The sequence below is a fragment of the Oncorhynchus nerka genome, linkage group LG18, assembly GCF_034236695.1.
Source record: "Oncorhynchus nerka isolate Pitt River linkage group LG18, Oner_Uvic_2.0, whole genome shotgun sequence".
Lineage (NCBI taxonomy): Eukaryota > Metazoa > Chordata > Actinopteri > Salmoniformes > Salmonidae > Oncorhynchus > Oncorhynchus nerka.
Genome location: NC_088413.1, coordinates 26,832,154 through 26,847,511, shown reverse-complemented (window position 1 = coordinate 26,847,511; position 15,358 = coordinate 26,832,154). Strand labels below are relative to the sequence as shown.

The 15,358-nt window shown below is 49.6% G+C and overlaps 1 protein-coding gene across 1 annotated transcript in view; it reads left to right on the top strand.

The window, feature by feature from the left end:
* LOC135561612 (lipopolysaccharide-responsive and beige-like anchor protein) overlaps positions 1-15,358 on the top strand; it is a 48,305-nt gene that overhangs the window by 27,777 nt on the left and 5,170 nt on the right. The window contains exons 12-14 of the mRNA XM_065003330.1: positions 2,791-2,863; positions 3,123-3,256; positions 5,593-5,654. Coding sequence (XP_064859402.1) covers positions 2,791-2,863; positions 3,123-3,256; positions 5,593-5,654 — 269 coding nt within the window. The remainder of the gene's footprint in view (positions 1-2,790; positions 2,864-3,122; positions 3,257-5,592; positions 5,655-15,358) is intronic.

The window sequence follows — 15,358 nt, the reverse complement described above, 5'->3', positions numbered from 1 at the left end:
CACTGTCAGACACTATATAGTACAGTACTCTGACTGCAGCCCTAATACGGACTTTTATTCTGTCTTAATGGGGTATTTATTTAGGTTTGGCTTAAATGTGATGATGCCATGTTGACATTAGGTAAAGAAGGAGTGATATTCTGTGTGTCATAGAACTAGGAATTATACAGTGAATATGAATGATAAATTATGCATAACAAGTTATAGAATCATAGATTCATGTATAAACTATATCAAGTCCATATTGTTTTCTATGCACCAGGCTCAGCTTAATAAAAGTGCTCAAATTTCTTTCAACTCAAGTAGAAGTCTTGTCTATTGAGTGGAGTAGGACTCCTTTAGTCCATGGTGACAGTCGGTAAACACTGGGCAGAAGACCTATTGACATTTCCTTTCATGTTCTGTGTGTGTGTGCGTGCGTGTGTGTTTTAGGCGGGAAATGTTTGCGTAAGTGTGTGTGTGCAGTTTGAGAGGTGTGTGTGTGTGTGTGTGTGTGGGTTTAAGGGGGGCCAGTGGGAGGATTAATGGAGATAAGTTAATTTACTCCTCCACTGTTTGAAGGAGCTACTTCATGTCCACCGGGAGCCTCTCAGCGGGCCACACAGCACAGTGGTGCTTAAAGACGGGCCCCCGTGTCCACACACACACATTCCAGTCCACAGCCTGTCATTCCCTAAGAGTTATCCCCGCTCTGAGACCTTCCCTTACGGCTGGGAAAACAAGCCCACCGAACACCAGAGGATTCGCCTCCATGTATTCTGCCGGGCATTATGGAATTTATGGGCGACAGTGAAATAGAATTTATTGCCAGATCAATCAAACGTTGTGCTTTGTAGACGTTATAGACTCGTGTGTCTCTGCCGCGAGGACGGTGTCGTAAAGCACCTGGAAGTCATTTCATAAATATGCACCCAAAGCGATGAAAGCAAATGTGTTAATTAAAAAAAGTATACTTTTTTGCTTACTTTATATAAAATAATTTTCACTATTTACCGGAATATTTTCAAATTGTTCAGTCCAATATCAGCTCAAAAGGCAAACGAATCCTGTATGCATAGTGGTGTGTAAAAGGAAAACCCTGCTAATATCCATGCTGGTTTGTAAAAAAAATCTGCATGAATATTCCCTGATGAATGTAGCATTAATTAGGCCATACATGAACAAAATGATCTGTGCCCAAGTGGAAGGAAGCTGTACGGAGGCAGCTCTACATCATCCACTATCTAACACCAGACAATTACACTACACTTATCCCACACACACACATACATCTGCCCGTTCTGGAACATTAATGGAAACCCTCAAACCAGATTTATTGAGCCACTCGTTCCTTCAGTGCAGTAATGTATTGGTGTGGAGGAGGGCCAATATATTGTCATATCCTGCTACCAGACTAGTAATGATACTAATACTGATACGGATAATGATACGGATAATGATACTAATAATGATACTGATAATGATACTAATAATGATACTGATACTAATAATGATACTAATAATGATACTAATAATGATAATGATAATGATACTAATAATGATAATAATAATGATACTGATAAGGATACTAATACTAATAATTATACTGATGCTAATAACGATAATGATACTAATAATGATACTGATACTAATAATGATACTGATGCTAATAATGATACTGATACTGATGCTAATAATGTTACTGATACTAATAATGATAATGATACTGATACTAACACTAATAATGATACTGACACTAATAATGATGTTGATACTGATAATGATACTAATGATACTGATACTAATAATGCTGATACTGATACTAATAATGATAATGATACTAATAATGATGTTGATACTGATAATGATACTAATGATACTGATACTAATAATGCTGATACTGATACTAATAATGATACTGATACTAATAATGATACTAATAATGACACTGATACAAATAATGATATTCATAACGATACTGATACTAATAATGATACTGATACTAATAATGATACTCATAACGATACTGCTACTAGTAATGATACTGACACTAATAATGATACTGATGCTAATAATGCTGATACTGATGCTAATAATGCTGTTACTGATGCTAATAATGCTGATACTGATGCTAATAATGTTACTGATACTAATAATGATACTGATACCAATGATGATACTGATACTAATCATGGTACGAATAATAATAATGATACCAATAATGATACTGATACTAATAATGATACTGGTACGAATAATAATAATGATACCAATAATGATACTGATACTAATAATGATACTGATACCAATGATGATACTGATACGAATAATGGTACTGATGCTAATAATGATACCGATAATGATACTAATAATGATACCGATACCAATAATGATACTAATAACGATACTGATACTGATAACGATGCTAATAATGATACTGATACCGATGCTGATACCGATACTGATAATGATGCTAATAATGATACTAATAATGATAGTAATAATGGTACTGATAATGATGCTAATAATGATACAAAGAATGATACTGATGCTAATAATTATACTGATAATGATAATGATACTAACAATTATACTGATAATGATACTGATAATGATACTGATGCTAATAATGAACCACTGGATTATCTCCAGAAACCACATTTATACTCCACTCCTTTCTTTATGTAGAAATGCATTGAGGTGGATGAGGGAGGTGTGTGTGTGTGTGTGTGTGTACGCTCTTCTGTTCGTGTGTGTCTACTGTCCTGTCCTGCTCCCAGACTAATAATGAGGCTCTCTGGTTTCTACCAGGATCAGCCAGCGCCAACCTGCCATCTGTCCCCACGCTGTCCCCAATGACCCGGGACACAGCCCCCAGTATGAGGTGATACGTCACTACACACACCACCTGAACACGAGAGTTCTCTCTCTCTCACACACATACACATTCTTAATTTTTCTCTATTTGTGTTGTGATGTTCGACAATATTCTGGATTCTGTAGTGGTTTTAGCTACTGCTTTGTGGATCAATTTCAGTTATAAAGTCTCCTCTATGCATTTTAATATTCTATTCTACATATTTGCCTGGTGTAAACATGTAATGTGCATGTGTTTGAATATGAGTGTCTAATCTTCCCCTCAGTATCTCAGAGAGACTGGAGCATGCTCTGGATAAGGCTGCCCCCCTACTGAGAGAGATCTTTGTGGACTTTGCCCCCTTCCTCTCTCGCACCCTGCTGGGTAGTCACGGACAGGAGCTCCTCATCGAGGGCACCAGTAAGTAGCCGTCTAGAGAGCATCAAGGACCACATGGATTCCCACACAAATCAAATGCATTTATAAAGCCCTCTTTACATCAGCAGATGTCACAAAGTCCTTACACACACACACACACTACATTCTAATGATATCAAACTCGTCTTTTCTATGGACCACTTATCTCAATAAAAGGTTTCTCTAGATTTCCGACCTGACTGTCAATGATCTGAGGGCTAAACTTACCATCCCACCCTCAGACACAGCCACACTAGTATACGCACTGCAGAATTACGGGCCATTTCACACGCTTCTTCATCTAAACAGCACTAACACAGGCCCTTTGGTAATGACATCAAGGCTGGTAAAGGCCTCAGTAGAGTGGATCAGTTTTAACTAACTGATTGTAGCTGTGCTGCGGTACAGGGAGGGGAGGGGCAGGTCCTAGAGGCCTGGGTCAGGGGTCAGCCCACTAATGGGAGTGTTTGGGATGTCTACTGCCACCAAACAAAATGGAAAGTTGATTGATAGCTGCAGGGGGGATGGGGGGGTTAGGGATTTGTGTGTCTGGGAGTGTGGGGGATTATGTGTGTGTATCCATACATACGTGTGTGCGTTAGCGTGCACAGACTAGAGTAACTGAGAATGCAGAGGTCCCTTTTCCTCTCTGCATATGAAATTACCCCTGGCCACTCCACTGCCCCCACCCCCTGCCCCCCTCTTCCCCTCAGACCTTCCACCACTATAGGATCAATGAGACATATGCTGAACCACGTCTCAGCCTGTAATACAAGGCCCAATATGTATTAGTTTACAGTAACATCATGTCCACTCATTAGGCCACATCAATACTACTCTGTCCCCACGCAGATGTCGCCGGATTAGGTACTTATGGTCAGATTGTGTTTGTGTGTGTGTGTGGGTTCATTGGAGCGTGCACACACTACTACACACGTCTACATTTTTACTGAAGAAGGCAGACAAAATGGTTGTCATGGCAGTGAGCTTGTATTTTAGTTTAAACTTTCATTCTCTCCTTGTCTCTCTATCCCCCTCTCTCTCGCTTTCTCTCTCGCTTTCTCTCTCTCGCTTTCTCTTTCGCTTTCTCTCTCTCTCCCTCTTTCTCCACGTCCTCTTTCTCCACGTCCTCTTTCTCCACGTTCTCTCTCTCCACGTCCTCTCTCTCCACGTCCTTTTTCTCCACGTCCTCTCTCTCTCCACGTCCTCTCTCTCTCCACGTCCTCTCTCTCTCCACGTCCTCTCTCCACGTATCCATACTACTCTCTCCACGCCCCTCTCTCTCCACGTCCTTCTCTCTCCACGTCCTCTCTCTCTCCACGCCCCCCTTCCTCTCTCTCCACGTCCTCTCTCTCCTCCACGTCCTCTCTCTCAAGGCCCACGCCTCTCTCTCTCCACGCCCTCTACTCTCTCCACGCCCTAGGTCTCTCTCCACGCCCTCTCTCTCTCCACTACCCTCTCTCTCTCCACGTCCTCTCTCTCTCCACGTCCTCTCTCTCTCCACGTCCTCTCTCTCTCCACGTCCTCTCTCTCTCCACGTCCTCTCTCTCTCCACGTCCTCTCTCTCTCCACGTCCTCTCTCTCTCGCTCTCTCTCCACGTCCTCTCTCTCTCTCGCTCTCTCTCCACGTCCTCTCTCTCTCTCTCGCCCTCTCTCCACGTCCTCTCTCTCTCTCTCTCTCTCCACGTCCTCTCTCTCTCTCTCTCTCTCCACGCCCTCTCTCTCTCTCTCTCTCCACGTCCTCTCTCTCTCTCTCTCTCTCTCTCCACTCTCCTCTCTCTCTCTCTCTCTCTCTCTCTCTCTCTCTCCACGTCCTCTCTCTCTCTCTCTCTCTCCACGTCTCTCTCTCTCTCTCTCCACGTCTCCTCTCTCTCTCTCGCTCTCTCTCCCGTCCTCTCTCTCTCTCTCGCCCTCTCTCTCTCCACGTCAACTCTCTCTCTCTCCACGTCCTCTCCTCTCTCTCTCGCTCTCTCTCTCTCCACGTCCTCTCGCTCTCTCTCCACGCCCTCTCTCTCCATGTCTTTCTCTCTCTCTCTCTCTCTCTCTCTCTCTCTCTCTCTCTCTCTCTCTCCACGTCAACTCTCTCTCTCTCTCTCTCTCTCTCTCTCTCTCTCTCCACGTCAACTCTCTCTCTCTCGCTCTCTCTCTCGCTCTCTCTCTCTCGCTCTCTCTCTCTCCACGTCAACTCTCTCTCTCTCTCTCTCCACGTCCTCTCGCTCTCTCTCTCTCCACGTCCTCTCGCTCTCTCTCTCTCCACGTCCTCTCGCTCTCTCTCCACGTCCTCTCTCTCTCTCTCTCTCTCTCTCTCTCTCTCTCTCTCTCTCTCTCTCTTTCTCCAGGTCTGATGTGTATGAAGTCCAGCAGTTCGGTGGTAGAGCTGGTCATGCTGCTCTGTTCTCAGGCAAGTCTTCCATCTTTGTCTCTTTACCTCCACCTCTCTCTTTCCTTCCCTCCCTCTCCATCCCTCCTCCTCTTCACCCCATCTGAGTTATCGTCCCTATCGTCCTCACCTTGAGTGCAGTAACTCCAGGATGGAGAGATGGAGGAACCATCTCTTCCAATCTCTCCTCCTCACCTCCCCTCAGGCCATTCCACAGTCACCCCAATCTCTCGCTCCCTTTCTCCAAACGAGAGAGAAGGCATCTTTAATGACCGCTGATATTGGCATTAAGGTCAAGGGTTCCCGACCTGTCCGTCCACCTTTGACCCTGGTGGCCCTCAGCGTTCCTCTGTGGCTGGGGCCAACCTGATGTGGAGGGGAAATGCTGCTTTGCATTGATTCCGGTTAGCAGCTTCCCCTTCTGTTTGGTTGTGTTTTGTGTCCAAGTTTATTTAGTGCGGCGCTGATGGAGGATTCATGAATACAGATGAAGGAATCATAGCAGGTGTGGTGCAGCAGTAGATCAATGGGCTGGGTGTCAATAAACTAGAGATAGATCACACAGCTAATGGTGGGGAGCAGGGATCAGGGAGAGGCCATCCTCTGCTGGTCCTGACTGGACAATTACATGTATTAATACACCGCACACACACTCAGGCAGGCACACACACAGGTAAGCGCACACACACACACACACACACACACACACACACACACACACACACACACACACACACACACACACACACACACAAGTACACAGAAATACACAAACACCCATCCACACAGTGCAGAGACACACACACATCCCCACAGTGCAGAGACACACACACATCCCCACAGTGCAGAGACACACACACATCCCCACAGTGCAGAGACACACACACATCCCCACAGTGCAGAGACACACACACACCCCCACAGTGCAGAGACACACACACACACACACCCCCACAGTGCAGAGACACACTCACACCCCCACAGTGCAGAGACACACTCACACCCCCACAGTGCAGAGACACACTCACACTCCCACAGTGCAGAGAAACACACACACCCCCACAGTGCAGAGACACACACACACCCCCACAGTGCAGAGACACACTCACACCCCCACAGTGCAGAGACACACACACACCCCCACAGTGCAGAGACACACTCACACCCCCACAGTGCAGAGACACACTCACACCCCCACAGTGCAGAGACACACTCACACCCCCACAGTGCAGAGACACACTCACACCCCCACAGTGCAGAGACACACTCACACCCCCACAGTGCAGAGACACACTCACACCCCCACAGTGCAGAGACACACACACCCCCACAGTGCAGAGACACACTCACACCCCCACAGTGCAGAGACACACTCACACCCCCACAGTGCAGAGACACACACACATCCCCACAGTGCAGAGACACACACACATCCCCACAGTGCAGAGACACACACACACCCCCACAGTGCAGAGACACACTCACACCCCCACAGTGCAGAGACACACTCACACCCCCACAGTGCAGAGACACACTCACACCCCCACAGTGCAGAGAAACACACACACCCCCACAGTGCAGAGACACACACACACCCCCACAGTGCAGAGACACACTCACACCCCCACAGTGCAGAGACACACACACACCCCCACAGTGCAGAGACACACTCACACCCCCACAGTGCAGAGACACACTCACACCCCCACAGTGCAGAGACACACTCACACCCCCACAGTGCAGAGACACACACCCCCCCACAGTGCAGAGACACACACACCCCCCACAGTGCAGAGACACACACACCCCCACAGTGCAGAGACACACTCACACCCCCACAGTGCAGAGACACACACACACACCCCCACAGTGCAGAGACACACTCACACCCCCACAGTGCAGAGACACACACACCCCCCACAGTGCAAAGACACACTCACACCCCCACAGTGCAGAGAAACACACACACCCCCACAGTGCAGAGACACACACACACACCCACAGTGCAGAGACACACTCACACCCCCACAGTGCAGAGACACACACTCACACCCCCACAGTGCAGAGACACACCCCCACACCCCCACAGTGCAGAGACACACCCCCACACCCCCCACAGTGCAGAGACACCCCACACCCCCACAGTGCAGAGACACACACACACACACCACCACAGTGCAGAGACACACTCACACCCCCACAGTGCAGACACACACACATCCCCACAGTGCAGAGACACACTCACACCCCCACAGTGCAGAGACACACACACACACCCCCACAGTGCAGAGACACACACACACCCCCACAGTGCAGAGACACACTCACACCCCCACAGTGCAGAGACACACTCACACCCCCACAGTGCAGAGACACACTCACACCCCGACAGTGCAGAGACACACACACACCACCAAAGATGCAGGATAATAACTAATTCCCTGCTGGGCCTTGTTTGTTAGCAGAAGAGGGGTTTCCTATTTAAAACACCACAAAAAACAGAAAACCCAATTGATTAATGGCACCTCTCTCTCCGACCGCACTGCGCTTTTCTTTAATCTGTTTTATTTTAAAAAGAAACACCGCCTTTCGTCTGCCTTTTTCCTCCTCCTCCCCTTTTCTTCCCCTCCATCCCATTTACTTCCCATTATTCACTTCACTTGTTCTCCAAAAGAGAGGTAATCTAGAGAGATTACACATCCGTTCTGGTGTCACCGGGGCAGTGTGGATGTGGGCTAGTGGGGCGCGGGGACGTCGGGGAGGGGAAGTGAACCCTAGCGGTTCTGGAGAGAGGGAGGGAGTGGAGAATAAATGACATGCTCTAATGCCCCTATTTGTCATATCTGTCAGGGTGTTGTTTAATGCTAATATAATCAAAGGCAGAATCTGGTGATTGCCGACCGAGAGAAAGAGGGCCCCTGGCCCCCAGTCCCACTGGTCTCTCTCTCTCTTTTTCTCTGAAGCATTATGACTTTCTCTCTCTCTATGGGAAAAGCGAACGGTCCAAGATGGCGTTGATTGCTTCAGTAAATCATCCAACCAAATTCTCTCACAGCCGAAGCAAATGTAATTGTGTTGTTGTGTAGACGGGAGTGGGGTGTTGGGGAGTATGGTGATATGATCTACCTTGATGAGGAGAGAGAGGGACCGGGGCTCAGAGAGAGAGAGAGAGGGACCGGGGCTCAGGGAGAGAGAGAGAGAGAGGGACCGGGGTCAGAGAGAGAGAGAGGGACCGGGGCTCAGAGAGAGAGAGAGGGACCGGGGCTCAGAGAGAGAGAGAGAGAGGGACCGGGGCTCAGAGAGAGAGAGAGAGAGGGACCGGGGCTCAGAGAGAGAGAGAGAGAGAGGGACCGGGGCTCAGAGAGAGAGAGAGAGAGAGAGGGACCGGGGCTCAGAGAGAGAGAGAGAGGGACCGGGGCTCAGAGAGAGAGAGAGAGAGAGGGACTGGGGCTCAGAGAGAGAGAGAGAGAGAGATAGAGAGGGACCGGGGCTCAGAGAGAGAGAGGGACCGGGGCTCAGAGAGAGAGAGAGAGGGACCGGGGCTCAGAGAGAGAGAGAGAGAGGGACCGGGGCTCAGAGAGAGAGAGAGCGAGAGAGAGAGGGACCGGGGCTCAGAGAGAGAGAGAGGGACCGGGGCTCAGAGAGAGAGAGGGACCGGGGCTCAGAGAGAGAGAGGGACCGGGGCTCAGAGAGAGAGAGGGACCGGGGCTCAGAGAGAGAGAGGGACCGGGGCTCAGAGAGAGAGAGAGGGACCGGGGCTCAGAGAGAGAGAGAGAGGGACCGGGGCTCAGAGAGAGAGAGAGGGACCGGGGCTCAGAGAGAGAGAGAGAGGGACCGGGGCTCAGAGAGAGAGAGAGGGACCGGGGCTCAGAGAGAGAGAGAGAGAGGGACCGGGGCTCAGAGAGAGAGAGAGGGACCGGGGCTCAGAGAGAGAGAGAGGGACCGGGGCTCAGAGAGAGAGAGAGGGACCGGGGCTCAGAGAGAGAGAGAGGGACCGGGGCTCAGAGAGAGAGAGGGACCGGGGCTCAGAGAGAGAGAGAGGACCGGGGCTCAGAGAGAGAGAGAGGGACCGGGGCTCAGAGAGAGAGAGAGGGACCGGGGCTCAGAGAGAGAGAGGGACCGGGGCTCAGAGAGAGAGAGAGGGACCGGGGCTCAGAGAGAGAGAGAGGGACCAGAGAGAGAGAGAGGGGGCTCAGAGAGAGAGAGAGGGACCGGGGCTCAGAGAGAGAGAGAGGGACCGGGGCTCAGAGAGAGAGAGGGACCGGGGCTCAGAGAGAGAGAGGGACCGGGGCTCAGAGAGAGAGAGGGACCGGGGCTCAGAGAGAGAGAGGGACCAGAGAGAGAGGGGGGCTCAGAGAGAGAGAGGACCGGGGAGAGAGAGAGAGAGAGACCGGGGCTCAGAGAGAGAGAGAGGGACCGGGGCTCAGAGAGAGAGAGGGACCGGGGCTCAGAGAGAGAGAGAGAGGGACCGGGGCTCAGAGAGAGAGAGGGACCGGGGCTCAGAGAGAGAGAGAGAGGGACCGGGGCTCAGAGAGAGGAGAGAGAGGGACCGGGGCTCAGAGAGAGAGAGAGGGACCGGGGCTCAGAGAGAGGGAGAGAGGGACCGGGGCTCAGAGAGAGAGAGAGGGACCGGGGCTCAGAGAGAGGGAGAGAGGGACCGGGGCTCAGAGAGAGAGGAGAGAGGGACCGGGGCTCAGAGAGAGAGAGAGGGACCGGGGCTCAGAGAGAGAGAGAGAGGACCGGGGCTCAGAGAGAGAGAGGGACCGGGGCTCAGAGAGAGAGGGACCGGGGCTCAGAGAGAGAGAGAGGGACCGGGGCTCAGAGAGAGAGAGAGAGAGAGAGAGAGAGAGAGAGAGAGAGAGAGAGAGAGAGAGAGAGAGAGAGAGAGAGAGAGAGAGAGAGAGAGGGAGGGGCTCAGAGAGAGAGAGAGAGAGAGAGCTCAGAGAGAGAGAGAGAGAGAGAGAGAGAGAGAGAGAGAGAGAGACCGGGGCTCAGAGAGAGAGAGAGAGAGGGACCGGGGCTCAGAGAGAGAGAGAGAGAGAGAGACCGGGGCTCAGAGAGAGAGAGAGACCGGGGCTCAGAGAGAGAGAGAGACTGGGGCTCAGAGAGAGAGAGAGAGAGAGAGAGAGAGAGAGAGAGACTGGGGCTCAGAGAGAGAGAGAGAGAGAGACCGGGCTCAGAGAGAGAGAGAGAGAGAGACCTGGGGCTCAGAGAGAGAGAGAGAGAGAGAGACAGAGAGACTGGGGCTCAGAGAGAGAGAGAGAGAGAGAGAGAGAGAGACCGGGGCTCAGAGAGAGAGAGAGAGAGAGAGAGAGAGAGAGAGAGAGAGAGAGAGAGAGAGAGAGAGAGAGAGAGAGAGAGAGAGAGAGAGAGAGAGAGAGAGAGAGAGAGAGAGAGAGAGAGAGAGAGAGAGAGAGAGAGAGAGAGAGAGAGAGAGAGAGAGAGACTGGAGAGAGAGAGAGAGAGAGAGAGAGAGAGAGAGAGAGAGAGAGAGAGAGAGAGAGAGAGAGAGAGAGACAGGGGCTCAGAGAGAGAGAGAGAGGGACCGGGGCTCAGAGAGAGAGAGAGAGAGAGAGAGAGAGGGACCGGGGCTCAGAGAGAGAGAGAGAGAGACCGGGGCTCAGGGAGAGAGAGAGAGGGACCGGGGCTCAGAGAGAGAGAGAGAGAGAGAGAGAGACCGGGTCTCAGAGAGAGAGAGAGAGAGAGAGGGACCGGGGCTCAGAGAGAGAACAAGATCTGTTTTTCTTCCCTGGGTTAAATTCCATCTTCCAGCCAGACTTGTGTTGTGGCGATAATTACATTTTTCCCCGTGATTTGCGTGCACCTCTGTTTCCCCTCTCTCTCTCTGACTGGGAAAGTGAGAGAAACAAGGAAAGAAAGGCAGGGAGTGATTGATGATGTTATATAGCCCAGCTGAAGGGCCCTCTGGCACAGGAAATGCTCTTGAACCCCACAGGAAGTGCTTCAATCGGCGGCCATCTTGAGAATGTAGACCCTAGCGTTGGTCTGCGAGCCCCAAGCATTGGTCTGCGATGGGAGGAGATTGAGATGATTTTGATTGATTTGTCTCTCTTCTCTCTTCCCCACCCTCCTCCTCTCACTTCATCCCTCTCATCCAAGATGGCGCGATGCGATAGCTATCGTGTCTGAAATGTTTTATTAATTTCCTGAGGGGTTGAGATGGAGTGGGACCGGGGTCAGAGGTCGAGAGGCTAGGGGCCACAGAGGAGTTTTTAATCACGCCTCGTATGAGACATACAACACAGGGCCACTTCAGCCTGGCATTGAGGAGGGGATACTAAACCACTGTTTGATAGGACCCCTTCTGTTAAGAACGCTACTCTACCCAATTAAAGATCCATTTTGATCTGAGATCAGAGACATTAATGTCAGAGACGTTATTGCTTCATTGCTTGGTCTCTTGTGGTTGTATATACAGCATATACAGAGTGATATACATATATCAGCATATACAAAGTGATGGAATAATGGCATTGTCGTGTGGTTTCATAAACATGGCTTGAACTCTACCTAGTGATAGATCCAGCATTTCTCTCTCTAGGATGATGTGTACATGTAGTATCCTGTACCATAGGTCCAGTTGTTGTTTACAAGGTTGTTGATTAAAGAAGGCATTTCATTTGGCTGTTTAATGTTTCAATTAACTCATTGTTTTTCTGGCATCCGTGGGCTTTTTAGTAAGTCGGCCAGAAATGTTATTTTCATTGGGATGACAATCTAACTTTGGGTTGATGAGGAACTGCATCCACGCTCATTGTTAGTCGAATCCTTTGGACTAAAAGGAGGGATGGAAGAGAGATGGTTTATCTCTGATCCAGCTCCCCAAGCGGAGTATCAAGACATCCTGTTCCTCTCAGGTAATTGCTTGCGATGGATCCTTCAAAGCTGAGACTTGTTGGGTATTACGTGACTATCATCTCTGAGATTTTGTCAGTCCGAGCTCACCGCTCTCTCCTCAAGGCCTCTCTCCTCACCGACAACGGCCTTAATTCGCCGTGACAGGCTCTCTCCATGACAACGAACAGTGGCCTAGCTTCTCTCTGTCACCATGTCGGATCTACAGCCTTCAAAGGTGCATCGCTTAAAAAGGTTTCCATCCACAACACTGATAAGTAGATAATGCTGACTCAGTTAAAGGTCTGTCTGCGTGTGTGTGTACGTGAGTGTCTGTGTGTGTGTGTGTGTGTTTGTGAGCATACATGTGCTAAGCTAGTCTCCTCTCTCCTCCACTCTCCACTCTGATAAATCATCTCATTGGATACAGGACAGTCCACTATCAGAGAGGCGTCTGTCAGATAAATCAGCCAGCTGCGCTGTCTGTGTCCTGTAGGTCACTGGTTATTGTCTGAACAGTCTGTCAGGACATCCAACCTTACAGCACTTATCACTACATCCCTCCTGTACATAGAGAGGTGTGGAGGGAGGAGTCAACTAGCCTGCTGTACACAGAGAGGTGTGGAGGGAGGATTCAACTACCATCCTGTACATAGAGAGGAGTCAACTACGATCCTGTACATAGAGGTGTGGAGGGAGGAGTCAACTACCATCCTGTACATAGAGAGGTGTCAACTACGATCCTGTACATAGAGGTGTGGAGGGAGGAGTCAACTACCCTCCTGTACATAGAGGTGTGGAGGGAGGAGTCAACTACCCTCCTGTACATAGAGGTGTGGAGGGAGGATTCAACTACCATCCTGTACATAGAGAGGAGTCAACTACGATCCTGTACATAGAGGTGTGGAGGGAGGAGTCAACTACCATCCTGTACATAGAGAGGTGTGGAGGGAGGAGTCAACTAGCCTGCTGTACATAGAGAGGTGTGGAGGGAGGATTCAACTACCATCCTGTACATAGAGAGGAGTCAACTACGATCCTGTACATAGAGAGGTGTGGAGGGAGGAGTCAACTACCCTCCTGTACATAGAGAGGTGTGGAGGGAGGAGTCAACTACCATCCTGTACATAGAGAGGTGTGGAGGGAGGAGTCAACTACCATCCTGTACATAGAGAGGTGTGGAGGGAGGAGTCAACTAGCCTGCTGTACATAGAGGTGTGGAGGGAGGAGTCAACTACCATCCTGTACATAGAGAGGTGTGGAGGGAGGAGTCAACTACCATCCTGTACATAGAGAGGTGTGGAGGGAGGAGTCAACTACCATCCTGTACATAGAGAGGTGGGGGAGTCAACTACAATGGTGTACATTGAGAGAAGGTGGTGGGGGAGGAGGGTGGGCAGGAGTGTACAATTATTGGTAACATGATTGCATATGTACGACTGTACTCATGTACAAATTAAGTTATGTTTAGGCTTTTGTGCAAGACTGTGTCGGCGTAGAGGTCACTGCTAGAGCGGCAGGTAGCCTAGAGGGTTAATAGCGTTGGGCCAGTAACCGAAAGGTTGTTGGTTTAAATCCCAGAGCCGACCAGGTGAAAGATGTGCTGATGTGCCCATGACCAAGGCTCTTAATGCTAATTGCTCTTGTAAATTCCTCTGGATAAGTGTCTGCTAAATGACTCAAATGTAAATGCTGTGTAAGCCAGTACAATTTTCTTTCTACATTTCACCATGTACACAAGCTGACAAGCACAGACACTGATATGAGAACGAGAGCGAGGCAAGTACATTCCGAACCCTTATGAGTTTGGGACCTGGAAGGTAAGATAACACTATATTAATAGTGCCTGTCAGTCTCCACTCTGCATGTCAGGTAAAAAAATCCTTTATTTGAAACAGGATTATGTTCACGTATAAATAATCCCAATTTACTCTCGCCGTTTTGCACCCCCCCCCCCCCGAGCCTGAGCAGACTCACAGTAAAACAGCCTGGTGCCAAATTAAAATCCACTCAATTTAAGGAGGTCCCCCTGGCCACTAGGCCCCTCTTCCTGTCAGGAAGGGTCCCCCTCTAGCTGCATAGCTCACATCAGCAGGGTGCCGCAAAAATGAAGTGCCGGTTGGTGTTACTGTTTTCACTCCTCTGAGCCAGGAGAGTACCTTTCAAAGACTGTCTAGGCCTGATATTACCCCTCTCTGACCAGACAGGAGAGTACCTTTCAAACTGTCTAAGTCTGATATTACCCCTCTCTGACCAGACAGGAGAGTACCTTTCAAACTGTCTAAGCCTGATATTACCCCTCTCCTCTGAGCCAGGAGAGTACCTTTCAAACTGTCTAAGCCTGATATTACCCCTCTCCTCTGAGCCAGGAGAGTACCTTTCAAACTGTCTAAGCCTGATATTACCCCTCTCCTCTGAGCCAGGAGAGTACCTTTCAAACTGTCTAAGCCTGATATTACCCCTCTCCTCTGAGCCAGGAGAGTACCTTTCAAACTGTCTAAGTCTGATATTACCCCTCTCTGACCAGACAGGAGAGTACCTTTCAAACTGTCTAAGTCTGATATTACCCCTCTGACCAGACAGGAGAGTACCTTTCAAAGACTGTCTAAGTCTGATATTACCCCTCTCTGACCAGACAGGAGAGTACCTTTCAAACTGTCTAAGTCTGATATTACCCCTTTCTGACCAGACAGGAGAGAGTACCTTTCAAACTGTCTAAGCCTGATATTACCCCTCTCTGACCAGACAGGAGAGTACCTTTCAAAGACTGTCTAAGCCTGATATTACCTATCTCTGACGAGACTGGAGGGGGACACTGGTGTGTCGATAGGCTACAGACCCTGGGCTGCGCCCCGTGGCACACGGTTGGG